At 43.7% G+C, this 21980-nt stretch overlaps 2 protein-coding genes across 3 annotated transcripts in view; both read left to right on the forward strand.

Annotated features, from left to right (window-relative positions):
• pop4 (POP4 homolog, ribonuclease P/MRP subunit) overlaps positions 1 to 21980 on the forward strand; it is a 29086-nt gene that overhangs the window by 5992 nt on the left and 1114 nt on the right. The window contains exons 1-6 of one of the 2 annotated variants that reach the window (XM_037451772.2): positions 19032 to 19182; positions 20104 to 20159; positions 20381 to 20610; positions 20708 to 20785; positions 21647 to 21708; positions 21877 to 21978. In XM_037451772.2, the coding sequence (XP_037307669.2) occupies positions 19176 to 19182; positions 20104 to 20159; positions 20381 to 20610; positions 20708 to 20785; positions 21647 to 21708; positions 21877 to 21978 (535 nt within the window). In that variant the 5' untranslated portion in view covers positions 19032 to 19175. Of the gene's footprint in view, positions 1 to 19031; positions 19183 to 20103; positions 20160 to 20380; positions 20611 to 20707; positions 20786 to 21646; positions 21709 to 21876; positions 21979 to 21980 lie in introns of those variants that run through there. The other variant, XM_062562076.1, reaches the window with a different exon arrangement.
• LOC119196212 (pleckstrin homology domain-containing family F member 2-like) lies at positions 1250 to 17568 on the forward strand. Its single transcript, XM_037451746.2, has 2 exons — positions 1250 to 1555; positions 16072 to 17568. Exons 1-2 carry the CDS (start codon positions 1300 to 1302, stop codon positions 16668 to 16670), a joined length of 855 nt encoding a protein of 284 aa, XP_037307643.2. The 5' UTR covers positions 1250 to 1299; the 3' UTR covers positions 16671 to 17568.

Genomic DNA, 21980 nt, shown 5'->3' on the forward strand with positions numbered 1-21980 from the left:
AATTAGGTCTCATTAACGGCTGTCATTGGACTGATGAAGTTCAAAGCATCAAAAGTGTGCTCGTATTGGCAACCACAGGGAGGAAATGTCCTCAGTGTGATAGCGGTATTTAGTGGTATTATAATCTTAAACTGTGCAGAAGGGACATGGTGAACTAGATGTTATCACACATGTACTGCACTGTTTTGTAGATCAAATATTCCTGTTTGTCTACATTCTTCTAAAGTCATCCACGTGCCGTAGCACAACCTACTGACTGCACATTTGCCTCTGGCACATTTTCTTTTTCTAGACAACCGGTCCAACCAGATATTGGCACGACTGACCCTGTTTACACACACACAGGTTTCACTTGGCTCACATTATCGGACAATGATTCACACCTCAGTAGCTGGAACACTGTGTGAAGCCAGTAATGTTCTGAATGTGTGCCAGTGCTGATTGTTTATTTTGCCCGACTTCAGTTGACCTTAATTTAATGTCTCCATAACAAATGTGTCACATTACATGCCATTTAGCTGACGCTTTTATTCATTGTGACTTACATTGCATTTTTTGAATGTATAGATTCATTTTTAACCCCATTGCCGAGGGAGCAGTTAGGGGTTGGGTGTATTGCTCAGGGACACTTCCACAAGGGACAAAGAGCAGCCAGGGTTTGAACTGCCGAGATGTTATTAATAAAACTGTGGAGCTTCCTGTTTACTCTATTGACTTTGTGGATTTTGTCTAAAAGTGTAGTGATTAAACGAGCACAACTACCAACTTTTTCTCCTACCTGCTCTCTACAAAATATATGCTATTTAGTAGATTTATTTTATTTTAAAGTCACAGTAAATAAAATGTGTACTTTTGTAACAGTTTGCTGTGTCATTAAATTCTTATGCTATGACATTTTATCTATGTCACACTTTATCATGAATTTTCAAAAACATTTCGTTTGCACATAGAAATATGATGATATACTGTATGTTGTGTCCAAACGGTTATTATTTAATTTACTTCTGAAATGTCCATATTGAATGCAATTAATATCTGAAAGTGCATTTTTAAATAAAAGTTGGTAATTGGGTAAAAAACTGAGGTGACTATTTCTATAAACTTGAATCAGTGCCAAGTGATTCCTGGCAAGGAAAGTCGTGACGCCTTCTAACCTCTGCGCAGATGGGTTTGTCTAAAAGCTGGAGGAGTGTCACTTTGTCACATGTATAAAAGAAGCGCGCGGACAGCTCAGCTGTGTGCGCAACAACAACAACACACTAACGAACAGGCTCGTGCTGACTTGTCACCTGAATAGAAATGGGCTCCACGAGGGAACAGTACGTGTTTGAGAAGGAAAACCGGGAGCGGATCCGCGCCGTGGAGAAATTGTTCGGGCGGTCGGGGAAGCCGCTGTACGAACCGGGTCGTTTTCTGTTTGGAGCGGGTCAGCTGATGAAGATGAGCCGCAAGGGGGCACAGCCCAAAATGTTCTTCCTGTTCAACGACGTGCTGGTGTACGGCACCATCATCGTGAACGGCCGCTGGCACAAGAAGCAGAAGATCATCCCCCTGGGTAAGACGCACGCTGACAGTTTCACAGAGTTAAATTGCCTCTGTGAGATTCAATTTTACCTCCGAGCTTCTTTATATTCTCCCAATCTGGTCAGTGTTAAATAAACATTCAACGAAGTGTTAACAATTGAACTCGGAATCAGTGTAAAAAATAAATCTCAGTGTTAAATACATGACATGTCATTTAGCTGACGCTTTCATCAAAAGCAACTTACATTGCATTTTAAACTCGACGGTTTCAATTCAATGCTTCTGCGGTTTCAGAGAAACGCAATGACACGCAGACGTGTCCCGTGAAGAGCCCCTTGCGCGCCCCTTGTGTGCCTTTTACCCCCCCCTCTTGCGTGTGTCGACCCAAGGTCGTCTTCAACAAAAAACGTTTTTCCACCCATTGTTCTTGAGGTGAATTGCTTTGCAACACGCACAAGCTGCTGTATCGTAGTCAGTGGCGTATCCAGAACATTTTTACTGAGGTGGCCAAGATGGGACACAAAGCTAGTGTGGGGTGGCCATGGTAGACGGCGCTGTCCCCATTTAAGCAGCAATTTAACAGAACCTATATACAATCCGTTGCATATATATAAACAATTGTAACAAAAACCAAACAAATCTTAACTCCAAACAAAGTATATACTATGAAGTAATGTTATGTAAAGCTTTAAACTCTCATGAACAATAGAGGATTCTAATAATAGTGACAAAGTGCAATAGAGGTAGCTAGTTCTTGCTTTTGCTCATTCTGCTGCTACAAAATGCTTTCACATAGGGCCAAGACTTAAAGTCCAATGCAATGCCACCAGACCAAATATAACTAAAGGGTTAAGGTGCTTCTTCATAATGTAACTTGTGAAAATTGTACATAAACAGTTGTAAAATAAACCAAGCAAACCTTAACAGCACAAAAACAAGACCATTAGACAAATTCTGGGTTCATCCATCTTATCAGATGAATTTGCCCGTTTTGGTGATTGGTAGCAAAAAGTTTAATGAATTTGTCCATGTCAAGGGACTTTGCTTTTCTAGCCTCAATGCTGAGAACACCCAGGTTGCTCAGTCTGTCATCTGTCATTGTTGTGCGCAAATGGGTCTTGATGAGTTTAAGAGCTGAGAAGCTGCGCTCACGGGGAGGGCTATGGCTATCTTGCACAGACGAAAAAGCTCGCGAAAAACATCCTTATGAGGTTCAAGGAACACTGCAAGTTCAACAATACCGGACAAGTTCGGCATTCCACTTTGCTGTTTCCTTTGCAAAAGCCTCCTTGTCTGGTGGAGTTCATGACTGAGATCTTCGGAGTCACTTTCATGAATTTCTCCCAGGCGAAAGACTGCTTCCTCTTGAAGGAAACATCTGCTTTTGGGGTCCAAAGCTTGTATTCCTCTCATTATTTCACAATTGTCTTTGGAGAAGCACCTGTCTAACTCTCTAAGTATGGTGTCCACAATGGGGTGGAAGATTGTCCTCCTAAAGGAATCCTTGTCACCATCGTTACATTTGCGGTGACCCAATGTAGAGGTTATGACAGACCCACCAAGTCAGAAATTTGAATGCAATTTGCTCTGCCTCTGGCTATTTAAACGTCTAAAAATATGTGAACTGTGAAGATGAGCTAATTGATACAAACAAAAAGTCCTTTATCTCCAAGAGCAAATAGTCTTTAAACAGCCCTTAAATCACAGAGCAAATAAATAAGTTACAGCTTGTTCTTGTGTTATAGCTACTTAAATCTAGACTGTCACACTGTCATATTTCAGACACTGTTAGCTCTATTGAACACACATCTGCAAACAAACACCCTCAGTCTTCAGTCCAGAAAACAGCGTTTCATATTTCATGGCGGTATCCTAATAATTAAAAAAAATAAAATGCTAACGTTCAACGCTTAACTTGGTTTGAGGCTGCTAAGCTAGCCAGCTAGTGCAGTGTAGTTTGACTTTTAGCTGCTACTTAGTGCTAGATAAAGTTTTCCTACACATTCAGAGGGAACAACGATATATCGTTGTTGTATCGTCGCTGTTGTAAACTGTGACCGTCCTCCTGCTTCACGGACCAGCGGCAGGTGCAATGCGCTAATCTCATGGGTCACCTGACCTGCATGGCCAAACGTCCGCTGAACAGAAATCAGCTCTCACAGCCTCAGTACAAACATTACTGTGTTAGTTAAAAATTTAAAACTGGCCCTAAATCAGTTGTTCAGCTGTCATCATTGATTGACAAAATTTCTCTTGTTTCTTTCTTGTGTTGACGAACTTGACCAACTACCTATCAGATCTGGGGTGGGCTTTCAGGAGTGGCCACGGCCACCCCAGGCCACCCCCCAGAATCGCCATTGATCGTAGTGGGGGGGGCTTGAGCACAAAGGGATCCTGTATTTGCTCATAAAAACCCATTTTTCATTGACAGTGTTACGTGCCTACTGGTTTTTGAACTACTGGTTTGGCTATGGGTGCGTGTTTGTTTTCCCCCGACAGGCAGATGTTGTCTAACTCCGTCACTTGAGTCGTAACACATTTGCAAACATATTGTGCTGAAAATGTTCAAAATGCATCCCATATCCATTGCAGCAATTTCGATTGAATAAGTGAGCACTACGTCACTGCCACGTATGAAGAAATACATAAGCAACTTAAATTCCTAACATCTGCTCGAGTTAGCTCGTCCAAGGTGGGGGAGCATTTCACATTGAATAGACTAAAAAAGTCTGTCAATGGCAAAATATGCAAAGTTAACAGAACATGGCACGTGAGCATCACGTTGTTTCGTTTTAAAGTGAGGAAAGAACCTCCAGCAGCTCTTCTGCTAAAGCTACCGTTACCTTGCTTATAACCGCAGTAAAGCAGTTAGCAAGTTCTGGGAAAATTCATTTTTCAAACTGTCTTGTATATATTTTGTGCTTTTCTCAAATATATTTGTACATGTTGAACTTTAATGCTGTCATATACGTTAGTCTAGTGCGCTTGCGCATATACTGTGGGTTACACGGTAGTCTGTTATGTCTGCAAAGGGGGACACACGGTGATCCATTAAACCAGCGCGTCTAACTAAGAAACCTCTAATTTATTTGTGCTGCGGCCCAGCGTGGAGGGAATAGTGGCCTGGAGGTGGGCAGCCAGTTTCAGCCCCCGCTCCCAGTGCGATCCGGCGGCTGGAGATCGGGACCCGAGACGGAGAGCCTGCTGAATGTGACAATTACAGGGGCAATTACAGGCAAAATGACAGGACAAAACAGGACGTGAATCTAATCCAGGGACACAAGGGGCATGAAAGTACAAAATAAGACAAGACATGAACCCAAACCCTGACACGTGTTTACCACAGCACAGCTCGTTTGGATTGTTCAATGTTGGTTTTATACTCTAACTGTCAGGGGGGGGACGCGGTCGAGGGCAAGGAGGGAGGACTCAGATGCAGAGTTGAAAAATAAAAGACTTTAATTGTCAAAAAAACTCAAAATCACTCCAACCAAAAAGGGGAGGAAGGAAGAGAAAACAAAACCGACAAAAAACAAGGACCTGGACTTGGAAACACAAGAGACTTACTTTGGCACATGGACGATCAACATGTAATGACGCCACACCAGACAAGGGACTCACAGGGCTTAAATACACAAGGGAGGTGCAGGTGATTGAACACAGGTGGAAACCATCAGGGACGGCAGACAATCACAAGGGAAGACAGGACAAGGCAGGAAGTGAAGTTACCCAGGAACACCAGAGACATGAAAACTACAAAATAAGACAGAGTAGACCCAAACCGTGACACTAACAATGTTAATAATATTTGTTTCAATCACTAAATGAAGCCTGCCATATTTGGGAGAAGAATTGGGAGTTTAAATTGCATGCACAAGGATTGTTCGCGCAACCAGATATTTTAAAGGGAAAATTCCAACATCATTTTTGAGCAATTTTGACAGCACTAGTCTGTAGAACTTGATCCTGTGCCGTGTGGGTCCTCAGCTCCTCCAGTCTGTTAGTTGAGATATAGCTAACAGACATCACCTCAAATGTGTCGTCTGCAGCTGGACTTTGCTCCAAACAAGACAATCTCACAATCAGCTAGGTACAAATGCTTACCCTTTTGTAGACCAGTGTGATGTCATAGGCCTGTAACTGTAATAACATCCTTTGCAGTCGGCCAGGATCAGTGTGTAGCGTAGGGGGTGTGTTATTCGCTGTCATCTTATACTTTTATCTTCCGGTAAAGATCACAATATTGTACCCGACCAGCGGGGTACCCCCCCCCGCCAACCCCCTCCAAAATTGTAAATTAATCAAATTCAAAACAAGGAAGCTCATCCAGTTAGGGGAAACTGCTGTATTCAAACAAAAAACATATCCCAATCAAGACACTAAAGGTACAGCTCTACAAAAGAAACCCAGTATTTTAACACTGGAAATCACAGGAACCATCTTTTTAGGAAAGTCTCGGGGTAGGCGTCCCGGAAAAGAGAATGCTGAGGTCCGGTAGCCGACGTGGCCGGTGTGTGTGTGTAGTGTTGTGGGTGGAAGGGCGTGTGGGCTGGTGAGGGAGTGTGTGTGTGTGGGTGCTTAGCTGGGGGAGTCAGGAGAGGAGTTCAGTCTGGACTTCTCAGTCATGATCGACCACGGCTCTGTAGCCCACCATGGTCCAGGGCGGTCCACAATTTTGAGGGGTTTGATTTATCCTTTCCCACAAGAACCTCCAGTGTTTCTTGATACTTTCTTGAGTAGTTGTGTTGAAACCTCTGAGCTCCTGTTCTACTTCTATTTGAAGTTGCTCTATCATGACCACGTCTCTGTAGCGTGGTCCACAAGTTCTCCAGACGGTACTCCCTTCCTTGGTCCGTGTCAAGCAGGTTCTTTTGGTAGATTTCTGTTTGGACCCTCGAGGTCCAGCAACCAGCACTCTTCTAAAGTTTTTCCGTGCGGTCCCCTCTCACTCCTCTCCACATGCAACCTCTGTGAGTTAATTTACCTTTTCCACCAGGTGTCTCCAATCTGTTTCTGGCATGCCTTCTTTATTTTTGGGTCAGGTGGGAGAAATCAGTCTTCGGTCTGCTACAAGTGTGGATGGGCTTCTTCAGGTTTGTGACAAGGGGTTGGTGGTCAGTTTCAGCGACCGTGGGCTTCCCATACACGTAATCCTTGAATTTTATGCACACGAACACCACTGCCAGCCGCTCCTTTTCAATTTGAGCGTATCGTGTTTCTGTGTCTGTAAGCGTACGAGACTCGTAGGCAACTGGTAGACGTGCAACACCAAGTCCGTAATACGACAAATCACAGGTCAGTGTGACTGGTTTTCTTTCGTAGTAGAATAGAACTGGTAAACTGGATAAGAATGACTTGAGGCGGTCGAACGGCTGCTGATGCTGTGGAAACCAACACCACACATCGTCTTTGTGTGAGCTGTCTCACAGGTGCTGCAATGTAGCTGAGGTTTTGGGATAAGCTTAATATATGAATGATAATAAAATAATCAGCAGAAATAAACAATACGAGCAAAAGTCGAACAAAAACAATGAAAGGCAAACAGATTAAAGATCCAATACAACTGACGTAACTCAGCCAAAGGCCAAGGTAGACAAGTGGGTCTTAAGGCGTATTTTAAAAGTAGAAAGGCTAGTCGCAGACCGCACAGAGAATGGAAAAGCATTCCAGTGTGGGAGCCGCTACTGCAAAGGCTCGATCTCCTTTCGTTTTAAGGAATGAACTGGGAACGTTCAGAACTAACTGGTCAGCTGACCTCAGGGCTCTGGAGGGTTGAGGCACATTAATAAGGCTGGATAAATATTAGTATATAAATACCTAAAAACAAATAAAAGATTCTTAAAATCAATTCTGTACCTAACCGTAAGACAGTGGAGGAAGGAAAGCACAGGCGTTATCTGCCCATTTTTCTTTGTCCCGGTTAGAAGACGGGCTGCTGCGTTCTGCACAAGCTGACGGTTAAGTTCTGATTGGCCGATACCCACATACAGGGAGTTCCAATAGTCTAAATGTGAAGATGTAAAAGCATGCATGGCTCAAGATCAGCCCTTTTTAGATAGGGTTTGACATTGGCTAAAAGCCGAAGCTGAAAGAAACTAGCCTTAACCACAGAGCTGACCTGCTTGTCCAATTTAGACGCCCCATCAATAATTACAACAAGGTTTCTGGCCTGGGAACCTATGTAAGGTGCTAGTTGGCCAAGGAGCTGGCAAGGACCTGGGCCAAGTCAGGGCGACCAAATGGCACAATCTCTGTTTTGTTTTTATTTAATTTTAAGAAGTTTAGGTCCAACCATGTTTTAATGTCTGTCATGCAATCAAACTTAACATGAAGGGATTCTCTGGAGGGGCCCTTTAATGGCTAGTACACCTGCACATCATCAGCAAAGCAAGGAAAAGGAATGCCATGCTTAATAAATATTGACCAGAGGGGTAGCATATTTAAGGAGAACAGTAGAGGGCCTAGAACTGATCCCTGAGGGACTCCGTAAAGAGGCTAAAAACCAGACTTAACTGTTTGCATGACCTAGGAATTCTTGCAGTTGGTTACAAACAACCTTCTCTAAGACCTTGGAGATACGAGAGTTTGGAGATTGGCCTGAAATAACCATGGGATCCAATTTTTTTCCTTTTTAAAAGAAGCTGCACTGTGGCATGTTTGAAGGAGGCTGGGACGCATCCAGACCTGAGACACAGGTGGCAGGTAACAGACTTCTTTTAGGTTGGCATTGTGTTCTGCGGCATCACAGCCTCCTTTGATGATGTCATCGACTATGGTAGCACATGGATACTCAGCAAACAGCTGTTCCATTGAGCGCTTGAACACCTTGCTTGCCTAGCTTATTCCAAATGACATGCGGAGGAATCTGTAGTGCCTAAAAGGCGTACTGAATGTGGTCAGCATCGATGCCTTGTGGTCAAGCCGTATTTGCCAGAACCTGTAGCACCTGACATCTGGGTGGCAACTTTCTTGATACTGCACTGTGGATGGGGAGGTCTCTTCAGGGCTGTGTTAAGGTCCTTAGGATTGATGCACAGCCTGATTTCCTGTTTGTCCTTTTTATGTGCTGAAACCTGTGGTGGAAGATTTTGCACAGACAATCGTAAAGTAAGAAACAAAAGGCTCTGAGTCAAATATGTCTTTCTCCGTTTATTTCCTTGCAAGGGAAGAAAGGTCACAACAGCTGCGTGCTCTGCAGACTGTCATGAACCTCCTTGCCCCCTAACAGAACGAGGCAGTTCTTATACCCAAGTTCAGTTATCTGTGGCGTCAACAGAAACCTTGACCACCTTGTTGAGTATCCACAGCCAGGATACTGGGGACATCTAATCCATGTAAGACACATCAGTTCTTTGACCATGGACTCGCCCTACCAACACAAAACAAATCTGGTTACACACATATGACCTACTTTGTTTAGTCTCTACAGCTAGGACGCTGGGGACATTTATCAGTGTGGAACCCTTCAGCTCTCATACCATGGCCTTTCCATCTCAGCACTTGCAATTAATCAACTGGTTATACAAATGAAGCATTTTAGAAGAGTTGCATATATTTTTGCCATTACATTCCACTCTTTTGATTACATAATAATTACACACTATGCATCAATTTAGGATGCCTATTATAAAACATTTACGATCTGATATTTACCACATCAAATATCATAAACATGTACATCCGGAGATCGCTCACAAAACTTGCCCTGTCACAGAACAAAAACTCCCTAAAAAACCCTTCGAAATGCGGGAAAATAGGAAGAAAAAAGAGAAGTAAAGACTGGAAACCTTCTCCCAGGATTGAGCGTTACACCCCAGATGTCATGTGTACAGTATAACCATTTACTTATAGGAAAATAAAAATGTTTTTATCACAATACTGGAACGTAATCTAAGTACAATCACACAATATAGAAAGAATATGTAGAAAAACTTCTGTCAGAAAAATTCTCACACCTTCATTTATCAGATGATCCAGAACATAATGTACCTCTGTCCAAAAGAGGACAGACTTTCTCTCGTACTACGGTGGAACAACTAAACTAATTGAATGATGGGGTGTGATTTGTGGTGACACCTCAGTTTCTCAACGTAGTTGTTTCAACAAAGATTTGTCTTCTCTGATCTTTGTTTTAAAGAATGCCCGTGCATCTCTTATCTCTGACCTCGAGTCTCTGTAGAAACATCTCACTGCACGTCACCAGTTCTTATTCTCTTAGACACATTGAGGAGTTACTTCATGAATTTCCTTAAGCCTTTGTGTAACTAATTAATAACCTCTTAAAATTAAACCAAAATAGTAATAGTTGAGTTAAACTTTTTCACATCAGTCACTCCTGCTTCATTTCAACAGCTTTCATTCATTTTGCCGAAACAGATTAACTAAACAATTATTCGATAATACCAATTGTCGTCTCGTTTGTAAACCTGTTTTTAGATCTATGATCCCTAATTACAGACACATATCCTGTGTGCTGGTGTTTGTATGTAGTCTCACAATAATAGTGACATTTTATCAAATGTTTCTTTTTCGTTCATCCTGAGGTTAAAATAACAGATCTGCGTAATTCTGGAATCACGCAAAAGTATTACGTCACATCCTTCATTATTCAAATTAATTAATTAATTAACTTTACTTCTCTCCTGTTCCCCATCCGTCTATACCTGTGTGTTTGTGTTTGTGTATGACCTGTTGTCCGTTTAAGAGGGATCCACCACCTCCACTTGTCCTCTCCTCCATCCAAACACCATCCTGTCCTTTGAAGGCCTCCTCCCTGCTCCACTCATGTTGTCCCCCCCACAGACCCCGTCCACAGGCCTCCGTGTCTCTATTTGTCTCAGGAATACACGTACGAACAAACAGGTTTCAGATACTTCCACATCATCGTATTAGGTATTTTCTTTCTCTTTTCCTTTCCTATGCTCTGCAGCACTGTTGCTGCTGGCATTAACACATTAGTTTTGGGCTCCCGGGAGTAATGTACTGGCATTTGTTGCTTACCTGTCACTCTGTCCCATCTGGTGGGAGCTGGCCTGCAGCTGGATGCTGATGTTCTGGCTCATAGCTTTGTTCAATGCAGACACAGGGTCTGGGCTCTGTGGAACCAGGGCTGTGGTTCGTGATGGGGACTGAGGAGGTGGAGGAGGACGTGACAGGTGGATGGAGGCTGGAGGATAAACAAGCAGAGGAGGCTTCGTCTCCCTTATATCACTTCTTAAAAGGAAAAACCAAATCAGGAGAATTAGTCACAAATTATCACATGTCTTGTTATTCACTTTTCACCTTCTCCTCTTACTTCTTCCTTGCTCTCCTGCGCCTCTTCAACATAAAAACCCATTTCCTTAGCAACCTTCCATCAACCACATTGGTCTTCCCATTTCCTTAAATGCGCAACATTTCCATCCTCAACTTTCTGAATTTTCCAACTTCCCTTTTCAAAACCCATCCATCATCATCTTTTGCTTTCATAACTTCCATCCTTTGCTGCTGGGAAACGACTGCATTCTATATTATATCATCTATTTTTTATTAGCACATTTATCTAAACTATTTTCCACAAACTGATTTAGATAGCAAAAAAAAAAGCAGGTTTCTATTCTAACAGGAACTTTAATTCTTATTTGTTTCAGTAGCGCAGAGTAAAGAAAAGTTGGCTTTTAGGGATTTAAACTTAAAAAATAAATAATAATAAAAACACCAGTCCGGGTTTGCTAGTCAAACGGATGTCGTCACTCTCCTCCAACTCAAGTGGATCCTGGCCTCACAAAACCAAACTAATCCTGTAACGGACCAGGGCAGAGGACTTTGAGAAGAGTCATAGACTCCCTGTGCACAGTTTCAGGTCCAAACCTTGAGAGGAAAAAGAGTTCTTGAGATCCGACTTGAAGGACCAATTATGTTAGAAAAAGAGAAGACACGTCTGCCACTCAATTTCTGACCTGGAAAATTATTTTGTTTTGTTACTGAATGTGTAGCCCCTTTTTTCAATTAAAAATGAAAGTTAATTAAAGTTTCTCTTGAACTCTCCCCATAGTGATGGGCATAATTTCAAATGATTTGCCTGAACTCTTATATGTGTGTTTGAGTGAAAGCTTTTGTTGCGCTTCAAATGGCTTTGTGATAACCATGCTTGTTACATTACATTACATGTCATTTAGCTGACGCTTTTATCCAAAGCGACGTACAAGTGCATTTCCACATAGATACAAACTCAGAAAACAAGTAACAAGAAAGTACATTTTTCATCAAAAAAGCAGTTACAAAACATGTTATAGAAAAGTGCCATTATAAGTACAATTTAAGTGCTATCATTTGTTAGTGCTACGGTTTGCTAGTGTTTTAGTCAAGGTAGAGTCTAAAAAGGTGTGTCTTGAGTTTTCAACGGAAGATGTAGAGGCTCTCTGCAGTCCTGATGTCATCGGAGAGCACATTCCACCATCTCTGAGCCAGGACAGCAAAGAGTCGCGATCTCGTCGAGTGCTTTTCTCTCAGTGAGGGAGGAACAAGCCGCTTGGCAGATGCAGAACGAAGTGTGCGAGTTGGGATGTAGGGTTTTACCATGTCCTGGATGTAGACTCGTCCCGATCCATTCACAGCATGGTACGTCAGTACCAATGTTTTGAACTGGATGCGGGCAGCTACTGGTAACCAATGAAGTGAACGGAGAAGCGGTGTGGTGTGGGAGTATTTCGGAAGGTTGAAGACCAGTCGAGCTGCTGCATTCTGGATGAGCTGCAGTGGTCGTATGGCGGTACCTGGGAGACCCGCCAGCAGAGAGTTGCAGTAGTCAAGGCGGGAGATGACAAGCGCCTGAATCAGTACCTGTGCCGCCTTCTGAGTGAGAAGGGGTCGTATTCTCCTGATGTTGTAGAGCGTGTATCTACAGGATCGGGTCGTCGCTGCGATGTTGGCAGTCAGGGAGAGTTGGGAGTCAAGTGTCACGCCGAGGTTCCTGGCACTCTGAGTGGGCGTTAACAGAGAGTTGCCTAAGTTAATGGTCAGGTCCTGGGTGGGCGAGGTTTTTCCAGGGAAGAAAAGTAGTTCGGTCTTGTCGGGGTTGATCTTCAGGTGATGAGCGGACATCCACTGGGAGATGTCAGTCAGACATGCAGAGATTCGTGCCTCGTGCCGCCACCTGAGTGTCCGAGTCGGGGAAGGAGAGAATTAGTTGGGTGTCGTCGGCATAGCTGTGATAAGAAAAACCGTGCGAGCGAATGACGGAGCCTAAGGGGGTGTTGGTGTAAATTGAGAAGAGGAGGGGACCCAGAACGGAGCCCTGAGGAACTCCAGTTGTAAGGGGACAAGATTCCGACACTGATCCTCCCCAAGTTACCCGGTAGGTGCGACCGTCAAGGTAGGATGAGAGAAGAGACAGCGCGGATCCTGTGACACCAAGTTCCTGAAGGGCGGCGATAAGGATCTGGTGGTTTACTGTGTCGAATGCTGCAGAAAGGTCCAGTAGGATGAGCACGGAGGAGAGAGAGGGGGCTCTAGCAGCGTGGAGTTGTTCCGTGACAGCGAGGAGAGCAGTCTCTGTGGAATGGCCCGCCTTGAAGCCTGACTGGTGGGGGTCTAGGAGGTTGTTACTATGGAGGTAGGAGGAGAGTTGGTTGAAGATGGCTCGTTCAATTGTTTTGGACAGGAAGGGAAGGAGGGATACGGGTCTGTAGTTGTTTACTTCCGAAGGGTTGAGGGTGGGTTTCTTCAGAAGTGGGTTAACTCTTGCTTCCTTCAAGGTGTTGGGGAAACAGCCAGATAACAGAGCATTGTTAATGAGACATGTGAGGAAGGGAAGAAGATCAGGGGCGATCGACTGTAGGATATGGGATGGGGTCAAGGGGGCAGGTGGTGGGACGGGCAGAGGTTATTAAGGTAAGGATTTTGTTAGGGGACAGGGGTGTGAAACAGGGTAGTGAGGGCGATTGGGGCGAGGTCTGTGCGATATAACTGGTAGGAGGTGGGTTGGAGAAGGAGGAGCGTATGTCATCTATTTTTCTGGTAAAGTAGGTGACAAAGTCTCCTGGGAGAAGGGTGGAGGGGGGAGGAGGACAGGGGGGTTCGAGGAGGTTAGTGAAGATGGAAAATAGTTTTTTGGGGTTGGATGTGTGTGTGTGAGTGTACATGCAGTTAGTGGAGACAGCGTTTCTTCATTGCAGGCGGCGGTGTGTGTGTGTGTGTGTTTTACTTCCCTTATCATTTGAGGATCTCAGCATGGATGCCGTCTCCCCCTCACATGCAGCCTCCTGCTCCCCCTACTCACGTCAATCAGATTGCGTGCTGTGGAACCTGGTTGTTGTGGTTCTATCTGCGGATCAGCCTTTGGGACAGGGTGCAGTATTGGCAGACATGTGATGAGAAGAGGGCCTCCAGCATCTGTTACACTCGGACACATAGCAGAAAAGAAACCCATTGGTCATCTTGTCCAGAAACCTTTGTATCTGGCTCGTGAACCACTGGTCGTAACGCACAATAATTCTTCAGTCATACGTTTCTTATTGACCACATTCACATTCGTGCCATCCAAACATTTTGATTTATCTTCATATTTCTGTCATCACATCCACAATGTGTCCCTCCGGAGGACTCATTTCCTTTTTACTTTTACCCTGTACACCACCCATCTGTCAGGCGTGGTGAAGTATACTTTTTATTCCTTAAAATATAGTCGTCACTATAAGTCTTGATTTTCTTTTACGTAGGAAAAATACAAGTTAAAACCCAACCAAAAATATTGGTAAATAAATATAGGTCAAGGGTGCAAATATCTGTTCTCAGATTCTTATTATCCGAAACACAATATTGTTCCTGTCTTCCTGTTAGGTCAAGGGCTGGGATTATGCGATTTCAGTGTTGGTCTGAATACAATCGTTAGTTCGCAAAATCACTCCTATCTTCCCCCTCGGTCAAGGGCCACAACTATTATTGCCCCTGTCTTCCTCTTGTTCAAGGGCCACAACTATTATTGCCCTTGTATTCCTCTTGTTCAAGGGTCACAATTATACGATTTTCGAGTGTTAGTATGAATACAATCGTCAATCCGCAAATTGTCCCTGTCTTCCTCAGTAAAAAGATGGATGCTGATGAACCAGAAATACTTTACAATTACTTTTATGATTTCATACACATTTTTCAATAACCGTAAAAAGACAAGTTATCCTCCTTAGAAACCCAATCAATAACCGGAATTTGGATTTCATAAAAAGAGGAAAAAAAATGTAACAAAAATCCCAAAGTACCAAATAGCCGTCTTTGTAATCTGTTATCACCCATTACAATTCAGAGCATCCCGTTTGAAATCAGAATATCAACTTACCCGATTTGAGTGAAAATCTTCATTGGTTTGATCGTGTTGAAGTCAGTCAGGCCCCATTTGGTCGCCGGACCCCACTCTCTAAATTTGATGAGGTTTGGGGCAGAATCACTTTTGTTTTCGATCCTGAAGAGGCCTTCTTTCCGGACGTCCATAGAGTCCCGACGGAACTTCAAACGATCCCACTTCTGACACCAAACTGTGGTGGAAGATTTTGCACAGACAATCGTAAAGTAAGAAACAAAAGGTTCCGAGTCAAATATGTCTTTCTCCGTTTATTTCCTTGCAAGGGAAGAAAGGTCACAACAGCTACGTGCTCTGCAGACTGTCATGAACCTCCTTGCCCCCTAACAGAACGAGGCAGTTCTTATACCCAAGTTCAGTTATCGGTGGCGTCAACAGAAACCGTGACCACCTTGTTGAGTATCCACAGCCAGGATACTGGGGACATCTAATCCATGTAAGACACATCCGTTCTTTGACCATGGACTCGCCCTCCCAACAAATCTGGTTACACACATATGACCTACTTTGTTTAGTCTCTACAGCTAGGACGGTGGGGACATTTATCAGTGGAACACTTCAGCTCTCATACCATGGCTTTTCCATCTCAGCACTTGCAATTAATAAACTGGTTATACAAATGAAGCATTTAGAAGAGTTGCATATATTTTTGCCATTACAAACCTTAGACGAAGCCAATCTCATACGGTGTGCTGGATGAACTGTACTGGTTTTATATCAATATAATTAAACAAAACTAGTGAACTTGTCCAATTTGTAGAACAGTAAAACTGCCTTTAAGATCTCTGCCAGTCTGCCTGTCTGTTTCGCTTTCCCTTCTTCAGTTTCAGTAAACATCCCAGTATGATTCAATGCAAAAAAAGGGTATCATTTCTCAAGGTATTATTACTTTGCAGTTAAAAATGTAACATTTATTGCAGCAGTTTAACATAAGGACATGTAATGATTATATTAAAGGATAAATATATTACAATATCAATATTTGTCTGAAAATGTTTTAGTAGCTGGCTGAAAGCAAAGAAGTAGTAGGCTTGATTAAGTATTTTAATTGTTTGAGTATTGTAGTAGTATTTACTAGTGAGTGCCATTGGATGGCACCCCCGCCCCCCCCCCCAAAAAAGGAAAACTGTGACATTGTTAAAATGGGTTTGCATTAACGTTAATAACGCGTTTAACTGACAGCACTAATATTTATTTAAAATTTGGATTTTCAGAGGACAGTCAGATTGAGGACCTGGAGGACGGATTATTAATGAGAAACCAGTGGCTGATCCGTACGCCGCGCAAGTCCTTCTACGTGGCAGCCGCCTCCCGGGAGGAGAAGCAGGCCTGGATGCAGAACATCGCGGACTGCCGGTCCGTTCTGCTGCAGAAAGGTGGCTGCCAGACCGGCTCTGACTTCGCCATCAACTTGATCCCCGACTACGCCTCTGCAATCTGCATGCGCTGCTCCGGCAGGTTCTCCGTGACGCAGCGGCGACACCACTGCAGGAAATGCGGCCGCGTGGTCTGCGCCGCGTGCTCCAAGACCAGAGCGGTGATCCAACACATCCACCCGACTAAGTGCTTGAGGGTCTGCACCAGGTGTCACTCAAGCTCCTCGACCAGGACAACGCAGGAGGCCCAGCAGGTGTGTGACTGGAACGAGCGCCACACAGAGAATAAAAGCTCAGAGGGAGAGGAGGGATCGAGTGAGGAGGAGGCTGAAGAGCAGATGGAGGACCATGACTCCGGCAAGTGGAACCCCGACAACTCCCAGATGGAGGCCTGGTCCATCTACGTCAACCTCCAACCGCACAACATGCAGCGCTAAGCGCAAGAAGGGGTAGAAGAACAGCCCTGTGTGGACTTGTGAATGTAGACAGGATGGATTGTGCAGTGAAAAGGCGTTCTCACTCTGTCATTATCATAAATCATGTATAAAGTTCATAAATATATGTTTATACTTTACTTATGTTCATATTTTGATACAATAAGATTATTTTCTATTAGATGGGCTGAATCTGTGATTTTGGTCATGTGCTTAATCCTTGTGTCTTGCATTATGTATTTATCTACTTGTACATCAATATTGACCATAAATGTAATTAATGTCTTTATACTTTGTACAATGAGTATTGTTAGAAAGGTAATGTGTCTGTAAATATTGTGCATTTGATAATAAATTAATGTGCTATTTAAAATGTGCTATTTGTGTATTTTCACTAATATACAATAAACTATTGTAGTTTTTATATTTCTGTAAAGACTGAAGAAGATAATCTATGGCTGCAGCAAAGCCGGACTAGATGGTTAGGACTACCAGTGTTATGTGAATGATGGAGGACCAGGAGCGAGATGCAATAAAGTGCCTTTTTAATGATAAACAAAGGAAATCAGTCCTCGATAACTAACTCAAAGTCCACTGGCGCTAAACAGAGCCATAACAGAATCAGTCAGAAGACACCTGGAACATAGGGCGTAAGGATTACTCCCGCGAGGACAGTGTTCAGGGATCCCGGGGTGCTCTCTACCAGCCGGATCCAGCGGAGGAAAGGAAGCAGGCGAGCTGCCGGAGGTACGCGCCGGTCGGGTACTCTGTGGAAAGGCACGGTCAACGAACACGCGGACAGGGTGGGACAGGGTGAGACAAGACAAAAGTGTTGACGTGTGGCGTGGACGCTCATGGAATAATCCGACAACAAGACGAGGCTAGAGGGAGGGAATAGGAAGCAGGCGAAATCAGGTGGAAGAGGTTTCAGGTGAAGGTGAGGAGAAAGAGACACTGTAAACACAGAGTTTAGCCTGAAGTTTTGGTTTGCTATACAACATACAAACAAACAGCACATTATGTGAATAACCGTGTTATTCTGTTACTGCTGGAGGTTTTAAATGAGAAACTGTCACGATACCCTTTTGAAAGGTTATGAAACGAATTTTAAAAGATTTTGACATGTATCTGCTGCCCTCGAGAGGCTCCATCAGGTGTTACAGATCGCTATATTTGTCACTTCCCTTTTCTCAGAGATAGGTTTGCATTTAAAGTGAATGTTTGTGAATGATGTTTCACATTGAAGCGTATACCCGAGATGGAGTTTACATCCATGCAGTTAACATTCTATATCCGTCCAAACTGTCATACATTTGGGTCAAATTGTCCCATCAGCATGGGGATTAGTGGGTTACGTCAAAAAACATGTTTTGTGACCTTTCACCACCAAATTTTGACATTTTTGGGCCATTTAAATATCCAATTTCCTTTTTTGTTAAGGTTTGTTCAGTTGGGTTAAGTTATGTGGTAGACACGTGGGGTACTTGCACTAGGGGGGTTAGTCAGTCCGCTGGTTAGTGTTAGGTTTTTTTTTTAACGAAAATAAGGCATTGTGATTTAAATGGTTTAAAACAGTGATTCTCAACTTGTCTGGCTCCGGGACCCACCTTTACCCCTTAATGACGAGTTTTTAAACTTTTTTTTTCTCCATGCAATGAACCCACTACAAACGGGTCCGCGACCCACAGCGTTGGCAGAGCAGGAGAAGAGGAAAAATTAAAAGTAAAAAAAAGTAAAAAGGGAGGGGGGGACCTGGGCTTCTTAAAGTCGTCAAAGCAGGGATATGTGTTAAAAAAACAAAAGAAAGTAGGATAAATAAAAGGCTTGTCGGGGTTGTATTTAATTCAATGAGGGAGAAAGACAAGTTAAACCACAGGTGTTCCATTAAAAAAAAATTAGATGAAAATTACTACACCACATCGATAAGTGAACAGTAATAAATAAAATGAATGAAATTTTAGAAATAAGTGCTAAAAAGGTGGAAGGGATAAAAAAAAAACATACAAGTATAGGGAACACAGGATTAAGGATGAGTGCCGTGAAAGGTGTGTATAAAATGTATATGAAATAAAGAGAGTTGATCACAAAGGAAAGATGAACAGAACAAAATACAGAGGATCCTTGAGACTGGAAAACTGGTTAGAAGCGTTAGGAACACATTAATTACAGATTGTAGAAGGTGAGGATTACAAGACAATTGCAGCCTGATGTGACAAGAAGGACATTAATTGCTTAATTTTACTTTTGAATCCATCTCTTTACTTTCTGAAAAGGCTAGAAAAAGTGTCGTAAATCTACAGCTCCTAATTAGAAAGTGCTTGTGATGCGCTCCACGGGCTGCAGAGGGCTCCATTCCTCCTCGCAGCAGAGAGTCAGCCAGCACGTGCGCAGACGAAGAAGGAAGCGGAAGTGAACTCATTTTTACAATCAAAACACTTGTGTGGGACATTTTTTTGGTCTATTGGAAAGTGTTCAGATCCTCAACGTGAAGCCTGCGAATAGGCGGAAATGGACGGTAAGTCCGGTTTCAGGAAAGCAATTAAAGTGCCAGGTTAAAGTAGCCATAACGTAACATGACTAGACACAAACCGACTAACTCGCGTGAAGCCTTGTTTCCGATCCAGCCAACGTGAAGTGTTTAAACGCCTCTTTCACTGTTACCACGTGCTGCGTGTGACTTAAACCAGTGGTGCAATCCAGAAACATTTTCATTTAATAAAACCTGCATTAAAATACAAACGTTAGTCCACAAACCCACGCGTGACGTCACGATGGCGGGGTCTATGCGGCGAGCACAAACCACGCAGTGAAGAGCAACAGCATCTGCGATGTCTTTATTTCACATGGACCCTGCACCGTGTTGCTGCTCTCTGTACAGAGGAAGACGATTGTTCTCCAAATGTCCTCATCCTGTCTGACCTTTCAGATTTGTTCTGGGTCATAGGTCAGTATGTCAGTCAGTACTATGTCTGACTGTACAGAATGAGGTATTAGTAACATGTCAGACAGGTCTGTGTGACAACACACAACCTTGGAATTGGTTCCCTTGAAGCTAAACAATTAAATTAGAGAGAGCACAACATGTACCATAACTACGTTTAGGATTGTGCACACGTTGTGGTTGGATACCTGGTGATGTTTTTTATCGGTGCCAGAGGGAAGTCCCTGCCCTAAAAAACAAAATGAGCTTTTTCCAGAACAGATTTATTAAGTCAACTAATCCAAATAGAATTTGATAACCAACTCTGACATTTAGATGTTAGGTTTCCAACAAAGTTGCATCAAACTCTGAGGACACAGATAAAGATTCTATCCAAATCATGGGGACAATTTTGGTCCCTCTGTCAAGTATTTTTAGGCGTATTGTGAGATTCCTCAGACAGATGAAATAGGGATTGGAAGACCTTGTCATCGTATTGTTTGTCCTGTTCAACAGACTCGCTCATTAGAGCCGGGATCCCTCTGGACCTGGTGAAGGTTCTTGGTGTTGAGGTAAGTCGATACCGCCTTAATAACTGCTATATGTTGTGACTATGAAATGGAAATTCCACTTGTGTCATCTGTCAGTGCAAAGACATTCCTAGTTAGCTGTTTCCACCATTTTAAAATATGCAGGCCCATTATATGGAGCATTTAACATGCCTAAAAATGTGCACAATATAATAAGGTTTCTGCGGAAACAATCCAACTCCATTTTCTCATCTCATTTCTAGTCTCGGAGCGCCTCTGAAGCCGGGACCTTCACCCGGGCCTTCCTGAACAACCACATGCAGCAGGACTCTAGAAACGACGCAAGGACGCTGCTCACTCACAAGGCGGTGATGCTGGACTTCGTCCGGCCCAAGAAGGACAAGTCCAAGAGGAAGAGCAAGAGAGCCAAAGGACTGAACGCTCGGCAGAAGAGGGAGATGAAGGTCTTCCACCTCAAGCCTGAGCACCAGAGGTTGGTGGCGCCGGCTGAAGGACGAGGCGCCCAATGGGGGACATGGGGCACGACTTGTGCCTCTCTGATTCCCAGCATCACTTTTTTATCGTTGCAGATACAAGCTTTTCCTGCCTCTGCATGAGCTGTGGAGACAGTACGTCATGGACCTGTGCAATGGACTGACCCCAACGTGGTAAATCGCTGTATAAACTATGCCTTTATGCCGGCAAATTGTCTGTCATTGTTTTTTTAGCGTGAGACATTGGATGTGAGGCGCGAGTGTGGGTGAAAACACGCTAACGTGTGTGTTTCACACGGGGAAACCGTGAGAGGTGGCAGCCTGTAGCTGTGTTTGTTGGCTTGACAACAACTTTCCTAACAGTCAAACATCAGCAAGTGCAACACAAGACAAAGCAGACGTCCTCTTTTACCCGGACATTTCCTTTTTTTTTTTTGCTACCAAAAACATGTGTAAATTACTTTGTACCTGAAGTATTTCAACAAGCCGAGGACGGTCGGCAACAGCACCCCTGAGATAGCTCACAACTCTGAGTGACGGCTGCCTGTTGCATGTGAGAGCTGGAAGCCCCGCCCACCCAGTCAATGTGTGCAGGGAGCAGAACACTGAGTGCGCTCTGGTTGCTGCTTTTTTAATGAAGTACCGGTACTAAAAATATTCAAAACCCTACCGTTTTCAACGTAAGGTACCGCGGGACCTTTCTGGTACCGGTACACGATGCAACTTTATTCTATGGTTCTGTGAATGCAGAACTTCAGCCAATCCAAAGACAGGGTTTGTAACCAATTCGTTGTAGAGATACCATGGTGACTGGCTCCGCCCCCTTACTGTCAAAAGAAGAAGAAGAACAACAGCGAGCGTGCAGAAAACACCTTTAAAGTTCGCATTCTGCGAGGAGCACTTTTGCTTGTGTTTAATTTACGCGCATGATCGCTCTTGAATTTTGACAGTTATTTGCCGCCATATGCCTTGTTCACTGCCGGGTTATTTTAAAGCAATGTCCGAAACCCCAACTCTGTGTTGTGGTTTTTACAGCAGTCCGCAGTTTGTGCAGCAGAAGCTTCTGAAGGCAGACTTCCACGGTGCCATCCTCACAGGTAAAGACACTGCTGGAGGTGCTTGTAACTACTAGAACCAGGGGGGGGGGGGGTTGGTTGGTTAACAGTGGTTTAGTAAGATGCTGTCAATGTGACCTACTGAATGGTGTACCATCATGTTGATGGATTAAAGTAGCAGATGCGTTTTTCTCTCTCTCTCTTTGGTAGTGGTCCGCTCTAAATGCCCATCGTATGTCGGCGCCACAGGGATCCTCGTCCAAGAGTTCAAACACATCTTCAAAATCATCACCAAAGAAGACAAGCTGAAAGGT

The sequence above is a fragment of the Pungitius pungitius genome, chromosome 4 (assembly GCF_949316345.1).
Source record: "Pungitius pungitius chromosome 4, fPunPun2.1, whole genome shotgun sequence".
Lineage (NCBI taxonomy): Eukaryota > Metazoa > Chordata > Actinopteri > Perciformes > Gasterosteidae > Pungitius > Pungitius pungitius.

Coding starts and splice junctions, on each gene's coding strand:
- LOC119196212 (XM_037451746.2), top strand. CDS start 1,300: ATGGGCTCCACGAGGGAACAGTACGTGTTTGAGAAGGAAAACCGGGAG. Junction 1,556..16,071: donor GCAGAAGATCATCCCCCTGG/GTAAGACGCACG, acceptor TTGGATTTTCAG/AGGACAGTCAGATTGAGGAC.